Here is a 20,625-nt window from a genome sequence, read left to right as displayed (position 1 = left end):
GCTCCTTGGGATGTTTAAAGCTTGGGAAATCTTTTTGTATCCAAATCCGGCTTTAAACTTCTTCACAACAGTATCTCGGACCTGCCTGGTGTGTTCCTTGTTCTTCATGATGCTCTCTGCGCTTTTAACGGACCTCTGAGACTATCACAGTGCAGGTGCATTTATATGGAGACTTGATTACACACAGGTGGATTGTATTTATCATCATTAGTCATTTAGGTCAACATTGGATCATTCAGAGATCCTCACTGAACTTCTGGAGAGAGTTTGCTGCACTGAAAGTAAAGGGGCTGAATAATTTTGCACGCCCAATTTTTCAGTTTTTGATTTGTTAAAAAAGTTTGAAATATCCAATAAATGTCGTTCCACTTCAAGATTGTGTCCCACTAGTTGTTGATTCTTCACCCAAAAAAATACAGTTTTATATCTTTATGTTTGAAGCCTGAAATGTGGCAAAACATAAAGATCAAGGGGGCCGAATACTTTCGCAAGGCACTGTATGTGACTTGTTAAGCAAATGTTTATGCCTGAACTTATTTAGGCTGACTATAACAAAAGATACTTATTGACTCATGACATTTCAGATTTTTATTCATTTGTAAAAAAAATAAAAAATAATCTAAAAACATAATGGACATTATTCAAAGTGTGTAGGCCAGTGACAGAACATCTAAATGTAATCCATTTTAAATTCAAGCTTTAACACAACAAAATGTGGAAAAAGTCAAGAGTACTTTTTGAAGGCACTGTACATGGGGTACAGTACCGAGTCGATGTGCAGGGGTACGGGGTAATTGAGGTCGATCTCTACATATAGGTAGTGGTAAAGTGACTAGGCAACATTATATTTAGTAAGCAGCAGCAGTGTATGTGATGAGTCGGAAGAGTTGGTGCAAAAAGAGTCAACACAGAGAGTCTCATCGCTACAACTCCCGTACAGGCTCGGGAGAGACAAAGGTTGAAAGTCATGCATCCTCCGATACACAACCCAACCAGCCGCACTGCTTCTTAACTCAGCGCACATCCAACCCGGAAGCCAGCGGAGGAAACACCGTGTACCTGGCAACCTTGGTTAGCGCGCACTGCGCCCTTCCCACCACAGGAGTCGCTGGTGCGCGATGACATCCCTACCGACCAAGACCTCTCTAACCCGGACGACGCCAGGCCAATTGTGCGTTGCCCCACGGACCTCCCGGTCGCGGCCGGTTACGACAGAGCCTGGGCGCGAACCCAGAGTCTCTGATGGCACAGCTGGCGCTGCAGTACAGCACCCTTAACCACTGTGCCACCCGGGAGACTTGTCTTGCTGATGTTGAGGGAGAGATTACTGCCCTGGCACCATACTGCCAGGTCTCTGACATCATCCCTATGGGCTCATAGTTGTCGGTGATCAGGCCTACCACCGTCATGTCCTCAGCAAACTTTATGAAATGGTTGGAGTCGTGCGCGGCCACGCAGTCGTGGGTGAACAGGGGACTAAGTACGCAACCTTGAAGGGCCCCAGTGTTGAGGATCAGCGTGGCGGATGTGTTGTTGCCACCCCTCAACACCTGGGGGCAGCCCGTCAGGAAATACCGGATCCAGTTGTAGAGGGAGGTATTCAGTCCCAGGGTCCTGAGTTTATTGATGAGCTTGGAGGGAGGGCACTATGGTGTTGAAAGCTGAGCTGTAGTCAATGAACAGCATTCTCACATAGGTGTTCCTCGTGTTCAGGTAGGAGAGTGCAATAGAGATTGCGTCATCTGTGGATCTGTTAGGGCGGTATGTGAATTGGAGTGGGTCCAGGGTGTCTGGGATAATGGTGTTGATGTGAAAGCCAGCTTAGTAGGATTTGATTCGATCTTAGTCCTGAATTGACGCTTTGCCTGTTTCATGGCTCATCGGAGGTCGTAGTCGGATTTCTTATAAGCATCCGGGTTAGTGTCCGGCTCCTTTGAAAGTGGCAGCTCTAACCTTTTGCTCAGTGCGGATGTTGCCTGTAATCCATGGCTTCTGGTTGGGATATGTACGTACAGTTACTGTCGATGCACTTATTATGAACTTATTAATGAAGCCGGTGACTGATGTGGTTAACGCCTCAATGTTGTCGTATGAATACCGGAACATTTTCCAGTCTGTGCTAGCGAAACAGTCCTGTTGCTTAGTATTCGGTTCTTCGGATCACTTTCGTATTGAGCGCGTCACTGGTACTTCCTGTTTGAGTTCTTGCTTGTAAACAGGAATCAGGAGGATGGAGTCATGGTCAGATTTGCCAAAGGGAGAGTCTTGTATGCGTTTTCAGGTGCTCAATCATACGCAAAGTACAGACAGGAAATGATCAAGAATACTAACCTTCCGATGACGCCGCCACCACCACTGGAACAGGACGTCTTTGTGTCTGAAAATCCATATTAAAGTCATTCAAAAAGCAGACATGTTTTGACACGCTCAGACCAACGGTTGACAGCGGAGCTATCCACAATCATCGCTAACTCCTCCTTCTTCTTGCACAAATCACGGCCCACTCTCAGAGCTGGCTTAGCTAGACATCCAGATCATGGCAGTTCGACTGTGTGTGTGTGTCCTGGAAGAATGGATCTGGGGTCAGAGGAGCTAGCTTGTGTGTTGCTGGGGGGCTAGAATGACCCTGTGACTGGCCCTCAGGTGTGTTTAGAGCAAGAGAGAGAGAGAGAGTGTCAGGTTTATAACCAGGGTCACCAGGTGCAGAGGGCACATGTCCATGTGTTGGACGTGTTAATAGACTGCTGGTTATTGAGTGGGTGAAGGTGGCAGTGAAGGTTGTATTTTTTATTTATTTAACTAGGCAGGTCAGTTAAAAACAAATTGTTATTTACAATGACAGCCTAGGGACAGTGGGTTAACTGCCTTCTGCAGAAGCAGAATGACAGATTTTTACCTCTTCTGTGCCGGGATTTGATCTAGCAAACTGGCCCAACGCTCTAACCACTCGGCTACCTGCACCCCTTATGAATAGGTAGCTAATGGACAAATGAGACTGAAGGTGCGGGTTAGAATGTCACGTTGCTTCTATCTTTCTCTATGCTGGTCATAAGGGTGTATTGAGGTGGGTGGAAGAGGTCGAGATTCAACCAGTGGATACGAGTTTCACCTGAAATGACATCATTCCAAAGAGAATTCCAGTGAAAATGTTCACTGTGTCAATAGCGCTAAAAATGATGACCGGCGTGATGAATAGAGTGAAGACAAAGCAGTTGAAATCTTCCAAGTTTTAAGCACGGCTTCGACCACTGCGGGTCCTGACAAAGAGTACGAGACGTCGACCATGAATGGAAAGATGGCAACAGGGGCATCTATGACGTACGATCAGTGTATTAGGCTACAATTCACTCAAGAGAATCAGGCAGATACAGATGTTCAGTTAGGCTATTCATTGAAACTGTACTCGAGGACATGACTCAACTTTAGGAAAACACTACTAAAAACACACATCCCAATGCTGGTAATATTAACCATTGTGGTGAACTTCAGGCTTCAGTGTAAAGGCAGTTGTGTCCATTGAAATCCTGTGGATCCTAGACCAGAGGTTTGCTGTTTGCTTTGTGTGATGTCCTTCAGCTGAATGGCAGATATCAGACTTCCTGCACAGTTCTTCTCATAATGTATCACAGCGTCCCCACCTTGTCATAACTATCCCCCAAACAAGTCCGGCATGGACACTCTTATACGGTCCTCCCCGCCATTCAATATCATTACATTACCACTGAAGAATGGACACCATCTGAATGCATTGTTCCCCCTGCCCATTACGTGGTGTTGAATGGCACAGACTGGATTGACGGATGGGACCGTGTCGCCTCTCACACTCTCACTGGGAGAGTTAGGTGATGGAGGGGAGGGGTGGAAGGTGGGAGAGTGTAATTCCAGGGTTTAGGTTTCACGTTGTGGTCTTTGTTGGGGGGAGGGAGGGGGAGGATCGTGGGAACGAAGGGTCAGCCTAGTCATTCCCAAATGCACCTCTCCCCTTTCTCCTCACCCCTTTGGTGTGAACCCTCACCCCTGCCTTCTAAACTGTACCCCCCCTTTTCCATTCTGTTCCCCATGAACAGGGGAGGCATGGGGAGGAGGATTGGATGGCATACGTTAAGACATAATTAAAGAGAAGTGAATTGGCTTTTTACATGAGAAAGCGTAACCTCACTTCTAATTTCATTTTCTAATTTGTAGCTCCAGGTCTGCCCCATTCAATACCACAGAAGTGCATGTCTGTCTGTTAAGATAAGACATCCAATGATGAAAGTTATCAATACGACAGTGTGTTTACCCCTTGAGATTATACTAATACTAAAGAGGCAAAGACAATATCATAAATGTATCCCATGACTGCATGGCCATAAGGCAGGGGAGGTAACCATGACTGTGCTGTTAGCTCTGTAAACACTTCAATTGGTTCAGCTGTAATTATTTTGTGTACACACACACACACACAAAACGCTCTTAGTCTTGCACAACCGTGATGGCTTTCTGGCCTTTTCACTACAGGTGCAATGGCAGACTTATATGATGTGTTCCACAAGTGTCAAACCAGAGGAGGATGGTGGCAGGAGTTATAGGAGGACCGGCTCGTTGTAATGGCTGGAGTAAATGGAATGGAGTCAAACACATGGCTTCCATGTGTTTGACTCCATTCCAGCCATTACAATGAGCCTGTCCTCCTATAACCCCTCTCCCTGTCCCTGTCCTAGCCCAACTAAAGCCTTCTCTGTAGAGCGGAGACACGGCTATTAGATCTCAAAGTCCATGCCCTGGGCTTGGCCCTGGTCAGACACACACACACACACACGCACACACACCCGCGGTCAGCTGATGGATTTCCCTGCACCCTACCCTGCTGGCGGACAGCCCATCTCTGTTAAAGTTCAGAGAGGTGTGAATGGGGCAGGGTTGGTCATTGTTACTCCGGTACAGAGGCGTGGACTGGAGGTGGCTGGCAGGAATACAAAGGGCCGGTTGAGGGTGGGAAGGTATGCACTTACCATGGCTGCTACCGCACTGCTTTGTATCACCTTCCCTTTACGTAAACTGGGTCCTTTCAGACACCGAGTGGCGCAGGCGTACCCAAGTAGCGTATCTGCCCTGGCTCCAAGGGGAGCAGTGGAGGTGGTTACCTGCCCTCTCACCCTCTTTGGGGAGAAGAGTGGACCAACTCGTCTGGGTCTGGTCCAGGAAATGGCTTTGGTTCGCTACACAATAGTAATTGATAGTGGGGCGTGTGTGTGCGCGCATCTGGTGCCCCCCCCCCATCCGCCCTGCTGAAACCTCATTAAAAAGCCTTGCTGTTAATGAGCTATAGGATCATAGAGCTGCCTTCTCATTAGAAGGGGCAGGGCCAAGGCTATAGGATGCTGGCGCAGTCAGCAATTACAATGCTTACCCCTTGCAAGCTCAACCCCCTGGCACCCAGCACCCCCTAGAAGCCTTCCAGCTTGCCCATCCCATCCCAGTTCCCTGGATATGTAGCCTTCCTACCCGTACTACATAAAGTTCAACTGGCCTAAAGATTGTGTCCCGTCACCGCCTTTTTTAGGAACTCTTTCGGTTGGTGTTAGTTTGATCTGTGTGGGGCATTTCTCTGTGGACTGACTTCAGTCATCCTGAGTTATGAATGTTTAATGTCACGGCACTGGATGGGGGCCCCTCCATGCTCGTTTACATCAGTCTGATGTTTCAGGAGCAGGTTCGCCATTCCTACACTGTGTGAGACCGAAATGCGAACAAGCAGAGAGAGAGAGAGAGAGAGAGAGAGAGATCGCTTTGCCTCAATTCTTTAATGAGACTCCTCATAACCAGGTCAATGACAAAATGGTGTCAAGTTTACAAAGACAGTGGTGTCGTTAGCCTCATTGTAGTCAGCACAGACAGAGAAAACCAAGAATTCTGGGAAACTGAGTTGAGTTTGAGGCATACAACACAGTCAATTGACAATAGTGGCAGCGACATCTGCGAGTGCCATTCTATGCACATAACATTGGTCCCTGAACAACTATACTTCGCTCATGTCCATCAAATCGTACACATTTGACCGCATCACTAGTTTCATACACAACGCAAAGAAATTTTTTTTTTCAAAGGGTCCAAAAAATAAGGGTTCCCTGCCGCCAGTGTATATTGACATCAATAATAATAACGTAAGTCACAGTAGTCACAAAATAGTTGGTGACACTTCACTCAAACCATGTTCTCAGCCACTATAGCTAAAAGGTTAGCCACAGTTATCTTGCCTTCCGCTGCGAGCACCGTTGTCGTGGGCATAGGCTCCGTTTCCAAGCAAATAAAACAGCTGGTCATGTTTTTGGTTGTAGTTAGCGAGGCATTTGACCGACAGTTCAAGTCAAGTGTTACCAAACAACTTCTCTGCACACACACACACACACACGGTCTTACCCACAAAACTCTCCCCACCCATCAACAAACCATTTACTATAGCTCTCCAACCTGTAGTTTCATTTGCCAACCACAGACATAGGCCCATAAATTAAAGGACAAGTTCAAACCATTTCAAATGCCAGCAAAACATGCATATGCGCAAGCTTCAAGGGGTTTCCCGCGTTTTATGAAGGTAAACAAAAAGGAAAGAAAAAAGATCATCCAATTAGGAAGTACAAAAGGAAATAAATCCACACCCGTTTCATTTGAAGTCAAAAATGGCAGTTTCTTTATGCTTAGCAGCTAAGCTCGGAAAACATCAGCAGATGAGACGTTTACACATTGGATGAGACAGCCATACACACAGAGGAACAACAGAACTTAGCTGGGCCTCGCGAGCCTTGTAAACTTTACATTAAGTGGCAAGTGTTGTGTCAAAAGCAAAATCTAAAAAGGATACCGAGAAACCTGTTTGGGTTCTTTTCCCCTTTGACCCCATCTCTGTCCAAACAACTAGTCTGTGGACGAACCACCCTGCCAGTTGTCACCACAGCAACAGAACAGGATATGAAAGCCTCACTAATCATAGTAATCTCATGCCACTAGATATATAAAATATAAAAAACATAATTACAAGCCCTTTTTTGCTTTCGACATTTGACAGTTCCTATTGGTAATCATCACTAGTACGTCGACTGAGTGAACCAATCATTTGACCACTGGTGTCCACTTCCTATATTGTGCTGGAGCATGGTGATCAACTTCCTGTGATCTGGTGGACTGTGGTGGTTGACTTCCTGTTCTCAAGTCCTATTTTCCGCCCTCCTTTCCATTGCATGTCAGGGTTTTGTGCTGTGGTCTAAGTAGGCAGGTTTGCATATGCTAATTATCAGCTCAGGCAAGACGTGACGTACCTCAGCATGGCATAGATAGGGAATTAAGAGGAGAGTAGGGTTGGTACCTAGATTCCAGTTTGAATTGATTACCAGTTGAGTGCTAGGAAAGGTTCATTACAATTCTATGGATATTTATGTTGGTCAAAGTGGTTGGAATGAGTGACAGTCCAAGCCAGTGCTTTTGAATGTCTTGGTCAGTGTACAAAAGTGTGATATGACAGCTAAGGTGGACCAGAAGTTTACGATGAGCCTACGTCCGCACGGCCTTCAGCAGGAAGCTCACCCACACTATCCTCCACTACGGCTGGGCTGACAGTACCATCCACCTCCCCTTTCTGGTTCTCCTCAGCCTCCAAGCCCATCTCCACCATGGCAGCCATGTTGTTTTCTGTCTGGTCCGTAGTGGCTTCATCTTCCTCCATCTTGATGACCACCCTGTCATCCATTTGGACAAGGGCCCAGTTGACATCAGCTGCGCTGGCCTGGGTATAGGTCCCGACGCTGGCATGGCTCAGCCCGTGCACCTTCTTCAGGTGTTTCTCCAGGGTGGCATACACAGTGAAGGGCACCCCGCACAGCTGGCACAGGAATGGGGCGCGGGCCCCGTGGGCGCCGTGGGTCTTCATGTGGCGTGTGAGCTTGGAGCTCTGGGCGCATGCGTAGCTGCACAGGCCACACTGGTAGGGCCGTTCTCCCGTGTGGCTGCGCCGGTGCACCGTCAGGTTGCTGCTGTTCCGGAACTGTTTCCCACAGTACTCACAGGCCTCCTCCTTCTTCTTCTTCCCTGACCCCCCGTCGTTGCTACCACTGTTACTGCTGATGACGCCGTTTCCTCCTCCTCTCTGTTCGCTCTCCCTCTGCCACTCCTGGACCACATTGCTGCTCCCGCCTGCAAACCACTCCTTCTCTCCATCTGCAATCTCTCCGTCCCGCTCGCTTTCCCACTCCCCCCCTACCGGAGCCCTGTCCTCCCTCTCCGGCCGTTTGGGGGTGCAGTTTCCGCTGGCAATGCCACTCTCCCCACTGCCCCCAGTCTCTCCGCTTTCCAGTGACCCCTCTGAGGGGCTAGCGCAGGGGGACGCGTGCTGGGGCTCCTCTTGTCCCTCCACCTCATCGTCCGCCAACTCTCCCTGGGGTTGGAACAGCCTGAGCAGGCTCATGTCTGGACCTCCAGGCTGGGAGGAGAGAAGGATCAGTCCAGAGTCTGGGGAGTGATGCTTGGGCAGGGACAGGTCCACCTCAGAGGTCTCCCTCTCTCCTGGTGCTCCACTCAACACCGCTTCTCCTGCCCCCTGCATTACAAACCTCTCTCTCATCCCCTGCAGACCCCCCTCATCCTCCCCTACCAGCCCCACCTCCATCCCCTCGTAGCTCCCTTTACCCACGCCCGTCTCACTGCGGTGACTCCTCATGTGGCGAGCCAGCTGACCACTCTGGGCAAAGGCCTGATCACACAAACCACAGTGGTAGGGCCGCTCGCATGCGTGGGTCCTCCGGTGGGCTGACAGGCTGCGTAGGGAATGGAAGCCCTGGCCACACAGCTCACAGGGAAACCCCACCTGGGCGGATCCACACTGGGGGAAGGAAGATGCGGCCGGGGGGGACGGCGACGGAGAGGGGACCAGAACACCAGCGGTGGTGTTACCGCCCTCAGCCAGCTCCCTCAGACAGAAGTTGAGGGCCTGTCGTTCTCTGGAGGAAGGGGTGGAGCTGGCCTGAGAAGCTGGCCTGCGGTTCTGCCGTGGACGGAAGATGTGGGGCAGACGCAGAGCGGAAGGGTGGAAGGCGGTGGCCAGGGTGTGGCTCAGTTGACAGGGATCCAGGGTGGCTGCAGTTTTGGAGTGCTGGTGACCCCTTCTTCCCATCTTCTCCTCCTTCTCCCCATCCTCCTGGTAGATGCTGAAGGAGTGTGTGTGCTGGGCGTGTTGGAGCAGGGCCCAGGCAGAGGGCAACACACACTCACACAGCTGGCAGGTAAAGCAGGACGGCTCTTCTGCTACAGAAACAACAAACAGTAAGTAAGCCAAAACATTTTCTTGATCTGAAAAAATGTAAGGGTTCTCAATAGGTTTTATTAAAACAGCACACATCAGACAGTGGGAACTATTGTGGATAGCTAGAATTTAAAAAGGAACACAGCCTGAACAATGGCAGTGTTTATGGCAATGGTTAGGTGCAGAGAAACTAAACTTGTTCAGTCAGTGAAGAGTGAACGACTACAGCAAGAGGGAAGATGCTTAACATTCCTTGGGTCAGGTCTACAGGACAAGGTAGTCTGATGTTCAGAAATATATATATTTTTTAAACGGATTCTTCCTTCAAGAGACAGAAGCCAAGGAGAGAGGGACACAGAGATAGCGAAGGCTGTTGATTGGACCAGAAGCAAGGGAGAGATGAAAGATGAAAAATTAAACATTAAAAAAAAGGAAGGACAGAGACCAGCAGAAAGGGGAGATGGATAGTTAAGTACATCTGGAGACATTTTTTAAACGTGGTTAGCTTTGTCTCTTAACCGAGAACCACTCTCCAATTAAGCTGCAAATTGCTAATTAGCGGAACCGAGAAAACGAAGGCTTTATGTAAATCAGGGACTGACTCAGCCAGCTTGACAAATGAGGCCTTTTTGCATAAATCTAAATTGGAAAGAAGATTTTCAAATTGAGGGGGGTGAAAAATGTTACATTTTTTCTTCCAAAGCCGATTCTGGTATAAGCCTCTTTCTTGTTTCCTGAAGTCAAAATCCTTCTGTATTTTACTGGAGGGGGAGGAAAGAAAAGATGAAAAAGAAAGCAACTCTTTCTCCATCTCTCTGCCGGGAGAGGATAGGAGACATGGTGGACACATCCTTTAACTTAGCTCGAAGAGATAAGTAAAGTAGGAGAGAAATTGTTAAGAGAAACGATGCAGCAATGCCGCTCGAGAAACACCACAAAAATGTCACCCCTTGGACTGTACTTCAGACCCATCCTCCCACCCCTCAGCCTCCCCATCCCTCCAAATCTCTCCCTGAGGAGGGGGGGTATCTCGGGGTCCTGGAGTGAAACACAATACCCAGACGGTTTCTCATTCGCTCTCTTTTTTTTGTAAGGATTCCCATTTGGCCCGGGGGTCGCACTTGAATATTAAGCAGAAGCAATAAGTGCTAATTAAAAATGCAGATTGGCTAGGAGCACTAACGAGCAGCAGGCAGAATCGCTTCTCCCGAGGGAGAGAGGGGGAGGGAGGAGAAAAGAGTGTGTGTGTGTGTGTGGGGGGGAGAGATTGGAATAGGGCAAGCGAGAGAGTCTGTTGAAGATGGGGGGGAATAATGTTAGAGATGAGAAGAAGAAAACAACCAAGTAGAATAAATGCCAAATAAAACGAGACATCGTAATAACCCATCACGTTCTTCCATCTCTCTCGATGACACACACTAGTGTGAAGGGACACCTATCTGTTGTGGGATAACTGCTCCTTCACTTTGAGTCATCTTCCTCAAGCAGACAATCACTGTGGCGTGTGTTCATGGATGCCAAGGGAAGCCAGGCTTCGACAAAACATTTTAAAATAGTATGACAGTTGCCGACCATAGCGCTGAATGCAAGGGAAGTCAGTGAGCATTTAGCCTCCCTTGATATATAAAAGTATAAAACAATAGTCAATCCGCATTGAGCTAAACTGTGTACTCAATTGTGAATGGTCCTGGCACACCCACCACCCCCCCGAAAAAGTCAAGTGTAGTCCGTTTGGACTTGGCTTCACTCTAATCACGTCGAGATCAAATTGGTATTGACAGAAAAAAAACTTGAATAGTTGCATCTTGTTGTCCTCCATTGGCTAGCTATGCATGGAGATAGGTATTTGGATTATCACAGCGATTCTGATCCAACCATAAATTCATACGTTGTTCCCCTGGCCTGAGAGGATGAAAGTTCAACATGTAGCTAGATGTAGCAGGCTAATGTCAACTACCTGGCCTGGCGCATGGTTGCCCATGAAAGGACGTTAGGCTACCGAGCAAGCATTTTAGCCAAGTAGCCTAGAACAATTTTTAAAAATTAAAGCATTTCCTATATGACAGAGTCATAGACCGTTTTGACATCTTTTCACGTAGGTTGTAATGTTTTTTGGGATGGGGCTTCCCCAGTGAATTTTACCCACTCACCGCTACTGCATAGTCACTCTCCTTCCCACGGTCAGAAAGACCCACAACACGTAGCACATACAGTACTGTATTAAATCCTAGCATACCACATACAAGACGTTTCACTTTGATTCTGTCATTGTTTCAATTAAAATTGTCAAAAAGAAACAACAAAAAAATAGCTTCTTAGCAAAGAGCAATTTGTCAAGCAAGAATTTAACTAGGACTGTCTAGGAGTGGTCTAAGTGGGGAGGGGAAACTGAAAACGACCTGTTATTGGCAGAGAGGTTGGAAACAACTCCATCCCACCAAAACAGGCTGAAATTTCAAATGGTCTTTAAAAAAAACAGCTCTCACACCAATAGAGAATTGTTGGCATTTTCACAATAACGCCGTATTATTCCAACATCCGTGTGGAAATATACAGCACCAGTCAAAAGTCTGGATGCACCTACTCATTCCAGGGTCTCTTTATTTTGCCTAATCTCTACATTGTAGAATAATAGTGAAGACATCAAAACTACGAAATAGAAGTAACACAATAACGAGGCTATATACAGGGGGTAGAGGTACCGAGTCAAGTGTGCGGGGGAACAGGTTAGAGGTATTTGTACATATAGGTAGGGGTGAAGTGACTATGCATAGACAATAAACAGCAAGTAGCAGCAGTGTACAAATGGGGGGTGGGGGGGGTCAATGTAATAGTCCGGGTGGCCATTTGATTAGTTGTTCAGTAGTCTTATGGCTTGGGGGTAGAAGCTGTTAAGGAGCCTTTTGGTCCTAGACTTAGCGCTCTGCTACCGCTGGTGCGGAAGCAGAGAGAACAGTCTATGACTTGCGTGACTGGAATCTGACAATTTTATGGGATTTCCTCTGACACCGCCTAGTATATAGGTCCTGGATTGCAGGAAGCTTGACCCGGTTATGTACTGGGCTGTACGCACTATCCTCTGCAGTGCCTTACGGTCAGATGCCGAGCAGTTGCCATACCAGGCGGTGATGCAACTGGTCAGGATGCTCTCGATGGTGCAGCTGTAGAACTTTTTGAGGATCTGGGGACACATGACAAATCTTTTCAGTCTCCAGAGAAGGAAAAGGTTTTGTCATGCCCTCTTCACAACGGTCTTGGTGTGTTTGGTCCATGATAGATCATTGGTGATGTGGACAAGGAACTTCCCACTGTGAAGCATGGAGGAGGAGGTGTGATGGTGCTTTGCGGGTGACACTGATTTATTTAGAATTCAAGGCACACTTAACCAGCATGGCTACCACAGCATTCTGCAGCGATACGCCATCCCATCTGGTTTGTGCTTAGTGGGACTATCATTTGTTTTTCAACAGGACAATGACCCAAAACACACCTCCAGGCTGTGTAAGGGCTATTTGACCAAGAAGGAAAGTGATGGAGTGCTGCATCAGATGACCTGGCCTCCACAATCACCTGATCTCAACCCAATTTAAATGGTTTGGGATTAATTGGACAGCAGAGCGAAGGAAAAGCAGCCAACAAATGCTCAGCATGTGGGAACTTCTTCATTCCCCATGAAGCCGGTTGAGAGAACGACAAGAGGACGCAAAGCTGTCATCAAGGCAAAGGGTGGCTACTTTGAACAATCTAATTTTTATTTGTCGCCCTAACCAACACTTTTTTTGTTACCACATGATTCCATGTGTTATTTCATAGTGTTGATGTCTCACTATTATTATACAATGTAGAAAATAGTCAAAATAAAGAAAAACCCTAGAATGTGTAGGTGTCCAAACTTTTGACTGGTACTGTATATAAAAACACAAGAAAATCACATTTTTGACTGCACTGGGTTTTTTAAATGTATTTTTTTCATTTCAGCTTTATTTAACCAGGTAGGCCAGTTGACAAGTTCTCATTTACAACTGCAACCTGGCCAAGATAAAGCAAAGCAGTGCGACAAACACAGAGTTACATGTGGGATAAACAAAAGTAGTCAATAACACAATAGAAACATCTATATACACAATGTGTGCAAATGGAGTAAGGAGGTAAGGCAATAAATAGGCCATAGTAGCCAAGTAATTACAATTTAGCAAATTAACACTTGTGATAGATGTGCAGATGATGTGAAAGTAGAAATACTGGTGTGCAAAAGAGAAACAAAAAAAGTAAATAAAAACAATACAGGGATGAGGTAGGTAGTTGGATGGGCTATTTACAGATGGGCTGTGTACAGCTGCAGCGATAGGTAAGCTGCTCAGATAGCTGATGCATAAAGTTAGTGAGGGAGATAAGTCTCCAACTTCAGCAATTTTCGCAATTCGTTCCAGTCATTTCTCTGCTGCCACTGCAAGGAAAGGCGGCCAAAGGAGGTGTTGGCTTTGGGGATGACCAGTGAGATCTACTTACTGGCGCGCGTGCTACGCGTGGGTGTTGTTATGGTGACCAGTGAGCTGCGATAAGGCTGAGCTTTCCTTGCAAAGACTTCTAGATGACCTGGAGCCAGTGGGTCTGGCGACGAAAATATGTAGCGAGGGCCAGCCGACGAGAGCATACAGGTCACAGTGGTGGGTGGTATATGGGGCTTTGGTGACAAAACAGATGGCACTGTGATAGCAAACTGGATGCAGTCTGAGTAGAGTGTTGAAGGCTATTTTGTAAATGACATCGCCGAAGTTGAGGATCGGTAGGATAGTCAGTTTTACGAGGGTATGTTTGGCAGCGTGAGTGAAGGAGGCTTTGTTTGTGAAATAGGATGCCGATTCTAGATTTAATTTTTGATTGGAGATGCTTAATACGAGTCTGGAAGGAGAGTTTACAGTCCAGCCTGACACCTACAGTTGAGGTCGGAAGATTACATATGTTAGAGTCATTAAAACTCGGTTTTCAACCACTCCACATACTTCTTGTTAACAAACGATAGTTTTGGCAAGTCGGTTAGGACATCTACTTTGTGCACGAGACAAGTAATTTTTCCAACAATTGTTCACAGACAGATTATTTCACTGTATCACAATTCCAGTGGGTCAGAAGTTTACATACACTAGGTTGACTGTGCCTTTAATCAGCTTGGAAATTTCCAGAAAATTATGTCATGGCTTTAGAAGCTTCTGATAGGATAATTGACATCATTCGAGTCAATTGGAGGTGTACCTGTGGATGTATTTCAAGGCCTACCTTCAAACTCAGTACCTCTTTGCTTGACATCATGGGAAAAATCAGAAGAAATCAGCCAATACCACTACAAGTCTGGTTCATCCTTGGGAGCAATTTCCAAACGCCTGAAGGTACCACGTTCATCTGTACAAACAATAGTACGCAAGTATAAACACCATGGGACCACGCAGCAGTCATACAGCTCAGGAAGGAGACGCGTTCTGTCTCATAGAGATGAACGTACTTTGCTGTGAAAAGTGCAAATCAATCCCAGAACAACAGCAAAGGACCCTGTGAAGATGCTGGAGGAAACGGGTACAAAAGTATCTATATCCACAGAAAAACGAGTCCTATATCGACATAACCTGAAAGGCCGCTCAGCAAGGAAGAAGCCCCTCCAAAACCGCCATAAAAAAGCCAGACTGCATTTTGCAACTGCACATGGGGACAAAGATCGTACTTTTTGGATAAATGCCCTCTGGTCTGATGAAACAAAAATATAACTGTTAGACCATAATGACCATCGTTATGTTTGGAGGGAAAAGGGGGAGGCTTGCAAGCCGAAAAATACCATCCCAACCGTGAAGCACGGCGGTGGCAACATCATGTTGGGGGGATGCTTTGCTGCACTTCACAAAATAGATGGCATCATGAGGAAAGGAGATTATTTGGATATATTGAAGCAACATCTCAAGACATCAGTCAGGAAGTTAAAGCTTGGTTGCAAATGGGTCTTCCAAATGGACAATGGCCCCAAGCATACTTCCAAAGTTGTGGCAAAAAGGCTTAAGGACAACAAAGTCAAGGTATTGGAGTGGCCATCACAAAGCCTTGACCTCAATCCTATAGAAGATTTATGGGCAGAACTGAAAAGGCGTGTGCGAGCAAGGAGGCCTACAAACCTGACTCAGTTACACCAGCTCGGTCAGGAGGAAATGGGCCAAAATTTACCCAACTTATTGTGGGAAGCTTGTGGAAGGCTACCTGACATGTTTGACCCAAGTTAAACAATTTAAAGGCAATGCTACCAAATACTAAACTTCTGACCCACTGGGAATGTGATGAAAGAAATAAAAGCTGAAATAAATCACTCTACTATTATTCTGACATTTCACATTCTTAAAATAAAGTGGTGATCCTAACGGACTTAAAACAGGGAATTTTTACTCAGATTAAATGTCAGGAATTGTGAAAAACTGATTTTAAAATGTATTTGGCTAAGGTGTATGTAAACTTCCGACTTCAACTGTACATGTTGTCATGCACCATTGACTCATTTCGTTATTAAAAGTGATCTTGTTTTGCTTGGTGGAGATACGGTACAGCTTTTGGGAAGTGCACGTGGGTAGCTCTTTTGTATAAGCCTGTGGGTACGAAGAAGAAGAAAAACAGAGAGAGAGAGATACCGACATGGGGAGAGATAACATGAAAACAAAGCAGCTAGAGAGAGAGCGAGTTAGAAAGAGAGAGAACATGTAAAACAGGCAGCGAGAGACCGAGAGATAGACAGAGAGCTGTTGAGAGAGAACATGAAAACCAGAGACCGAAAGAGAAAAACAAGAGAAAGACACGGACAGACGGAAACAGAGCACGCAGCAGTCCCCTGAGCGTTACACAAAGGAAGGAAGTGCAAGTGGCTGTGTGTGTGTGTTTGAGAAAGAGTGTGTAAGGGTCCCAGTTCCAAAAATATGCATATGAACAAAACATTAAAAAAATATATATTTTATTGTCACATACACAGGATAGGTGAAATGTTTTACAGGGTCAGCCATAGAAGTATGGAGCTCCTGGTGCAAATGAAGGTTAAGTGCCTTGCTCGTGGGCACATAGATAGATTTTTCACCTGATCGGCTTGAGTAAAAGCGACCTTTCGGATGCTGGTTCAACGCTCTCACCGCTAGGCTACCTGTAGCTCTAACAGTGGCTACCTGCCGCCCTAAGTCTCATCTAAATGCAGATGATTGGGATGCCCATCTGATGGACAACGTACACCTGCACTGAGAAGCCATGCAAACACACCAGAACTATGGTGACATTATCCTTTTAAACATGTTATGAAGTATGACCACACCACAGCCCGTTGTGACACCATCTCATCGTCCCTCTCAGCTTAGCACAGCCAGTCCTCCAGTGAGCGCAGGCCGTGTTATTGCGTGGCCAGAGAGCACTGTGCCTTGCCCTACGTGTTTACCTGGCCACTTCACCTGAGAGAGAGTGTCAAGGAGATAGAGGGGAGCTCAGGTGCATCAGGGGCCCCCTGGGGCCTCAAAACACTGCTGCTTAACCTTTCCACACAATTACCCAGCGCGTCGCTAACTCAGAGGCCTCTGCAGCACAGCAACGCCCAGTTAATGAGCTGGACTGGAAGGGGGGGGGGGAGAAAACAAAAGCAAGAAATATATATATTTTTTAAAGTAACTAATTAGGGACCCGCCTAATTACCTGTTATATTAGGCTCCACCTTCACACTATGCTCCTCCGCTTTGGACCTGTCCGTCACTCTCCTCAGCTCCACGAACCCAGCCTCTACCTGAGTGACAGCACCGCGTTGCTGTGTCCGGTTGGCTGGGGAGGGAGGGGTGTGAGTGTTGGGGTCGTGATTCCGGGAGCGGCAGCCCCCCTGTTTGTGCTGGATGAAGGCCAGGATGCGGGCGAGAGGGAAGGCCTGATCGCACTGCCCACAGGTCAGTAGGTCACGACTCTCCTCACGACCCCTGACCTGGGGAAGGGACCCCCACTCCTCTAATGGCGAAGGAGCGGCAGTGTCCGAGGGCTCAGGGGCATCTGAGAAATATGAGAGAGGGAGAGTTAGATAAAGAAGAGGGGGGGGGGTGAAAGTAATTAGGGCAGGGGAGTGTTACTGGAAAGGCGGCAAAGAATAGAGAGGAAGATGAACATTTAAGAAAATAGAAATGACTTAGAACGTGGATATTCTTTCCTTCACGTCATCCTGTAAGATCTTACAACAGGGAGACCATGGGTGGTCAGACACCATGTTGATTGGGCAACTGCTAATATGGCCTTCAGAGAGATTACCCCTCCCCTTTCTTAAAATGCTACTTTTGATGCTGAGCCACTCCACCAGAGCTACAGTGGGAGTCAGGCTATTCCAGTCAGCCGACACTGACCTGAACACTGAGTTTTTCAGTGAGAACGTGAGTGGCCATGACTTGAAGATGTTCAGATTCACTCGGGGCTTGAGGCCAAATGAATCATTATCACAAAAGAGAGTTATGAGTCTAACGTGAGATTACTGAAATTAAATGTATGCTTTAGATTTTAGCACCTCGCAGTGATGTAGTCTAGGTTTCAGATTCAACTCCAATTTCAGTCTCACTCATCAGAGCCATAAACGTAGGCTACAAAATAAAAATGTCCATGACTCATTTATGACCCATGTAAACTCAGCCAACAGCAGAGATGGTTAATGACTGTTGGTCAGGTTTGGAGTTGTTCCAGACAGAGTTGTTTGACTGGTCCTCAAAACTCAATAAAAAAAAAGAGTGCAGGGAGGGAGTCAATACAGTCATGGGGCGGCATGGTAGCTTAGTGGTTAGTGTTGGACTAGTAACCGAAAGGTTTCATGTTCAAATCCCGAGCTGACAAGGTACAGATCTGTCGTTATGCCCCTGAACAGGCAGTTAACCCACTGTTCCTAGGCCATCATTGAAAATAAGATTTTGTTCTTAACTGACTTGCCTAGTTAAATAAAGGTAAATGTACACATACACACACCTTAACGCTTTGAAGGGCTTCACTTGCCCGGACATGGCCGAGTACAGGACAGGTACAGACAGTAGATTCGGGCTGAGGAGCTCACCAGTGGTTACTCAAAAATGTCACCTTTCCTGTTTCAGTGCAGACAAGCTAGGCGCGGTGCACGCACATATGAATAGTCAAGGCTTGTGGTCAAACTAGACACGCTCTACAGGCCTTCGTTAGGGAACAGAGAAAGATGCATGTTCTTTTCAGAGCACTTCAGTGTTTTAGTCAAACGCATGCCCACAGTCCCCTGGAGAAGAAAAACGATCTCCTCATAGAACCCCGTATCATTTTGACATATTATGTCATATTATTATATCATTATGATGGCCTACATCATCAGTCAAGTGTATGGGGGTATCCAGGATTTAGTTTTTTGAAAAAACGGAGATAAGTGAAAAAGGAGGTCAGTGGGGTTGTTGTGAGGGCAGACAATATCCATCTCCTCTCTCGCCTTGTCATACAAGTACGGTGTCTTGAACACGCGGTCTGCCCCACAAGGAAGCGTTGGCGTGGGCAAAATAGGAGATAATTCAAACAGTCTCCACAGACAAGACATAAAGAAAACCCAGGGGAAAAGAGAGTGGACCAGCAAGGAAGTATAACGCCGTGTCCCCTTTCTAGAACACAGCAAAAATGTTTATTACATATGCTTAGAGAGACCTTTGTGTAGCCTATGAACATATTTCCTTTATTTTAACTGTATTTGTTTCAAAACTGAGTGTGGCCTTATATATCAGCTTTTTTTTTAAATATAATTTTTTTGGATCAACTTTTATCAATGATTCAACTTCAATGTCAAGGTGCGCATACCAACATAGCCTGACTGATACAACCCCCCACCCACCAAAAAAAAAGAAGGTTAACATAAATACGTCGTATATGAAATACATACAATGCATATAGGCTACCTCTTATTAGGGAACTATGGACATGGCCTCTCAGCTTACCTTGAACTGCACTCAGGTGTTGCGGTCGGCTGCCTTGTTTGCGTCTGGACATTCTGCTTAATCGCACCAGTCAACGTTCTGCCGGTGCATCCACACTCCGAATCGGAATCGAATTTAAAAAAAGTATCAAGTTGATAAGAATAGCCTTGATCAAATGACTGTGTAGCTCTATGGCACCGACGGGACGTCGTAGTGACTAATTGTGCACCAGCCAGTGTTCAAGTTCAGGCTACCAGCCCCACAGCGGAGGAAAGGAGGGGCAGGGGCATAGGCGCCGCCCGCCACTATAGTACACCGACCCGAACCCGCCCTCTATACAATGTCACAGACAGTTTGTTTTACAATCCTTTTAGGGACCAAACAATTGATTGCCATTCAAAAATTACATTTCCCTAACTCCTAAACATAACCTTAACTCCTATCCCTAAAATACACTTCCTTGTGGGGGACCAGAAAAATGCATCCACCTGTCCTAATGTTCATTGTTTTACTATCTTTGTGAGGACTTCTGTTGCCCACGAGGATAGTAAACACCAAAAACACAATACACACACACATACACACGCACGCACACACACACACACACACAGTCCTCCTGCAGTGGTGTTATCATAATCTAGGCTGGTTTGGCTTCTATAAACAATCAATATTAGTGGCCTGTTTTATTTCAGGAACTACTTTATGCGAGGATATGGAAATGCGCTTTGCAGAATACATGGGATGGTGGGGAGGCAACAATAGGATTTTACAGCTGCACAGCCACTTCCTCCTTGCACCCCTAGCCTCTATGCAGCCTACTGGTTATAGCTACTTGCTGAGGATGTGGGTGAGGCGGAAGTGGCTTTATCAAGGCAGCTGAAGACAGGTGTTTTGCTGTCCGGCTAGTTTCGAAACCAAAGTAAACGGTCTGTTTAGTTTCTCCTTTCGTTACTCACCAGACGGGACATAAAATACAGTGGCGGGGAAAACCCATAGGCCTGACCGTAACCTTTTACAAAGATAAACTAAGTAGCCTAGGCTCTAGCCTATCTTGTTTGGAAAATGATTCAGACAGGTTAGGAAACAATATAGCTAAGAAGTATTGTGTTAAACATTGTAAATGAATAGCTACAACAACGTAACCAGCACGTTTGACAATGTAACACATGCGGACAAAATGTGTTTTAAACGTAAGTGTTTTGACGAAACTAGCTATTTGGCGCCACCTGGTGGCCAAAAGTAGTCATTCAAATGGAATGTTTAAAGAACTTCACCTTAGAAGTAGGGTAATACTTATAAATGCCGACATAAGATGTCAAGCATTCACTCATCACTTAGTGAATTGATCTTACCAGTATGCTAAAGCACAAGTTTCAAAAAATGCATTATACACTGTATAATTGT

At 46.3% G+C, this 20,625-nt stretch overlaps 1 protein-coding gene across 2 annotated transcripts; it reads right to left on the bottom strand.

Moving 5' to 3' along the window:
- Positions 1-5,767: 5,767 nt before the first annotated feature.
- On the bottom strand, positions 5,768-19,483 carry LOC135552554 (B-cell lymphoma/leukemia 11A-like). 2 transcript variants are annotated; one of them, XM_064984251.1, is made up of 3 exons: positions 19,243-19,483; positions 16,973-17,314; positions 5,768-9,276 (listed from the first exon to the last, which is right to left on the bottom strand). In XM_064984251.1, the coding sequence occupies exons 1-3, from the start codon at positions 19,292-19,294 to the stop codon at positions 7,520-7,522; spliced, it is 2,151 nt and encodes a 716-aa protein (XP_064840323.1). In that variant the 5' UTR covers positions 19,295-19,483; the 3' UTR covers positions 5,768-7,519. The 2 variants fall into 2 exon arrangements, with proteins under 2 accessions (XP_064840323.1, XP_064840324.1); XM_064984252.1 differs by having other exon boundaries at positions 5,768-9,273.
- Positions 19,484-20,625: the final 1,142 nt, after the last annotated feature.

The sequence above is a fragment of the Oncorhynchus masou genome, chromosome 13, assembly GCF_036934945.1.
Source record: "Oncorhynchus masou masou isolate Uvic2021 chromosome 13, UVic_Omas_1.1, whole genome shotgun sequence".
Classification (NCBI taxonomy): Eukaryota; Metazoa; Chordata; class Actinopteri; order Salmoniformes; family Salmonidae; genus Oncorhynchus; species Oncorhynchus masou.
This window is presented reverse-complemented; position numbering and strand designations above follow the sequence as displayed.

Bases quoted from the DNA above. Each gene is read 5' to 3' on its own strand.
- LOC135552554 (XM_064984251.1), bottom strand. From the start codon at position 19,294: ATGTCCAGACGCAAACAAGGCAGCCGACCGCAACACCTGAGTGCAGTT. The intron at 17,315-19,242 runs GTAAGCTGAGAG...CATATTTCTCAG, and splicing joins ACACCTGAGTGCAGTTCAAG to ATGCCCCTGAGCCCTCGGAC. The intron at 9,277-16,972 runs GTAATTAGGCGG...TTGTTTCTGTAG, and splicing joins GGTGGAGCCTAATATAACAG to CAGAAGAGCCGTCCTGCTTT.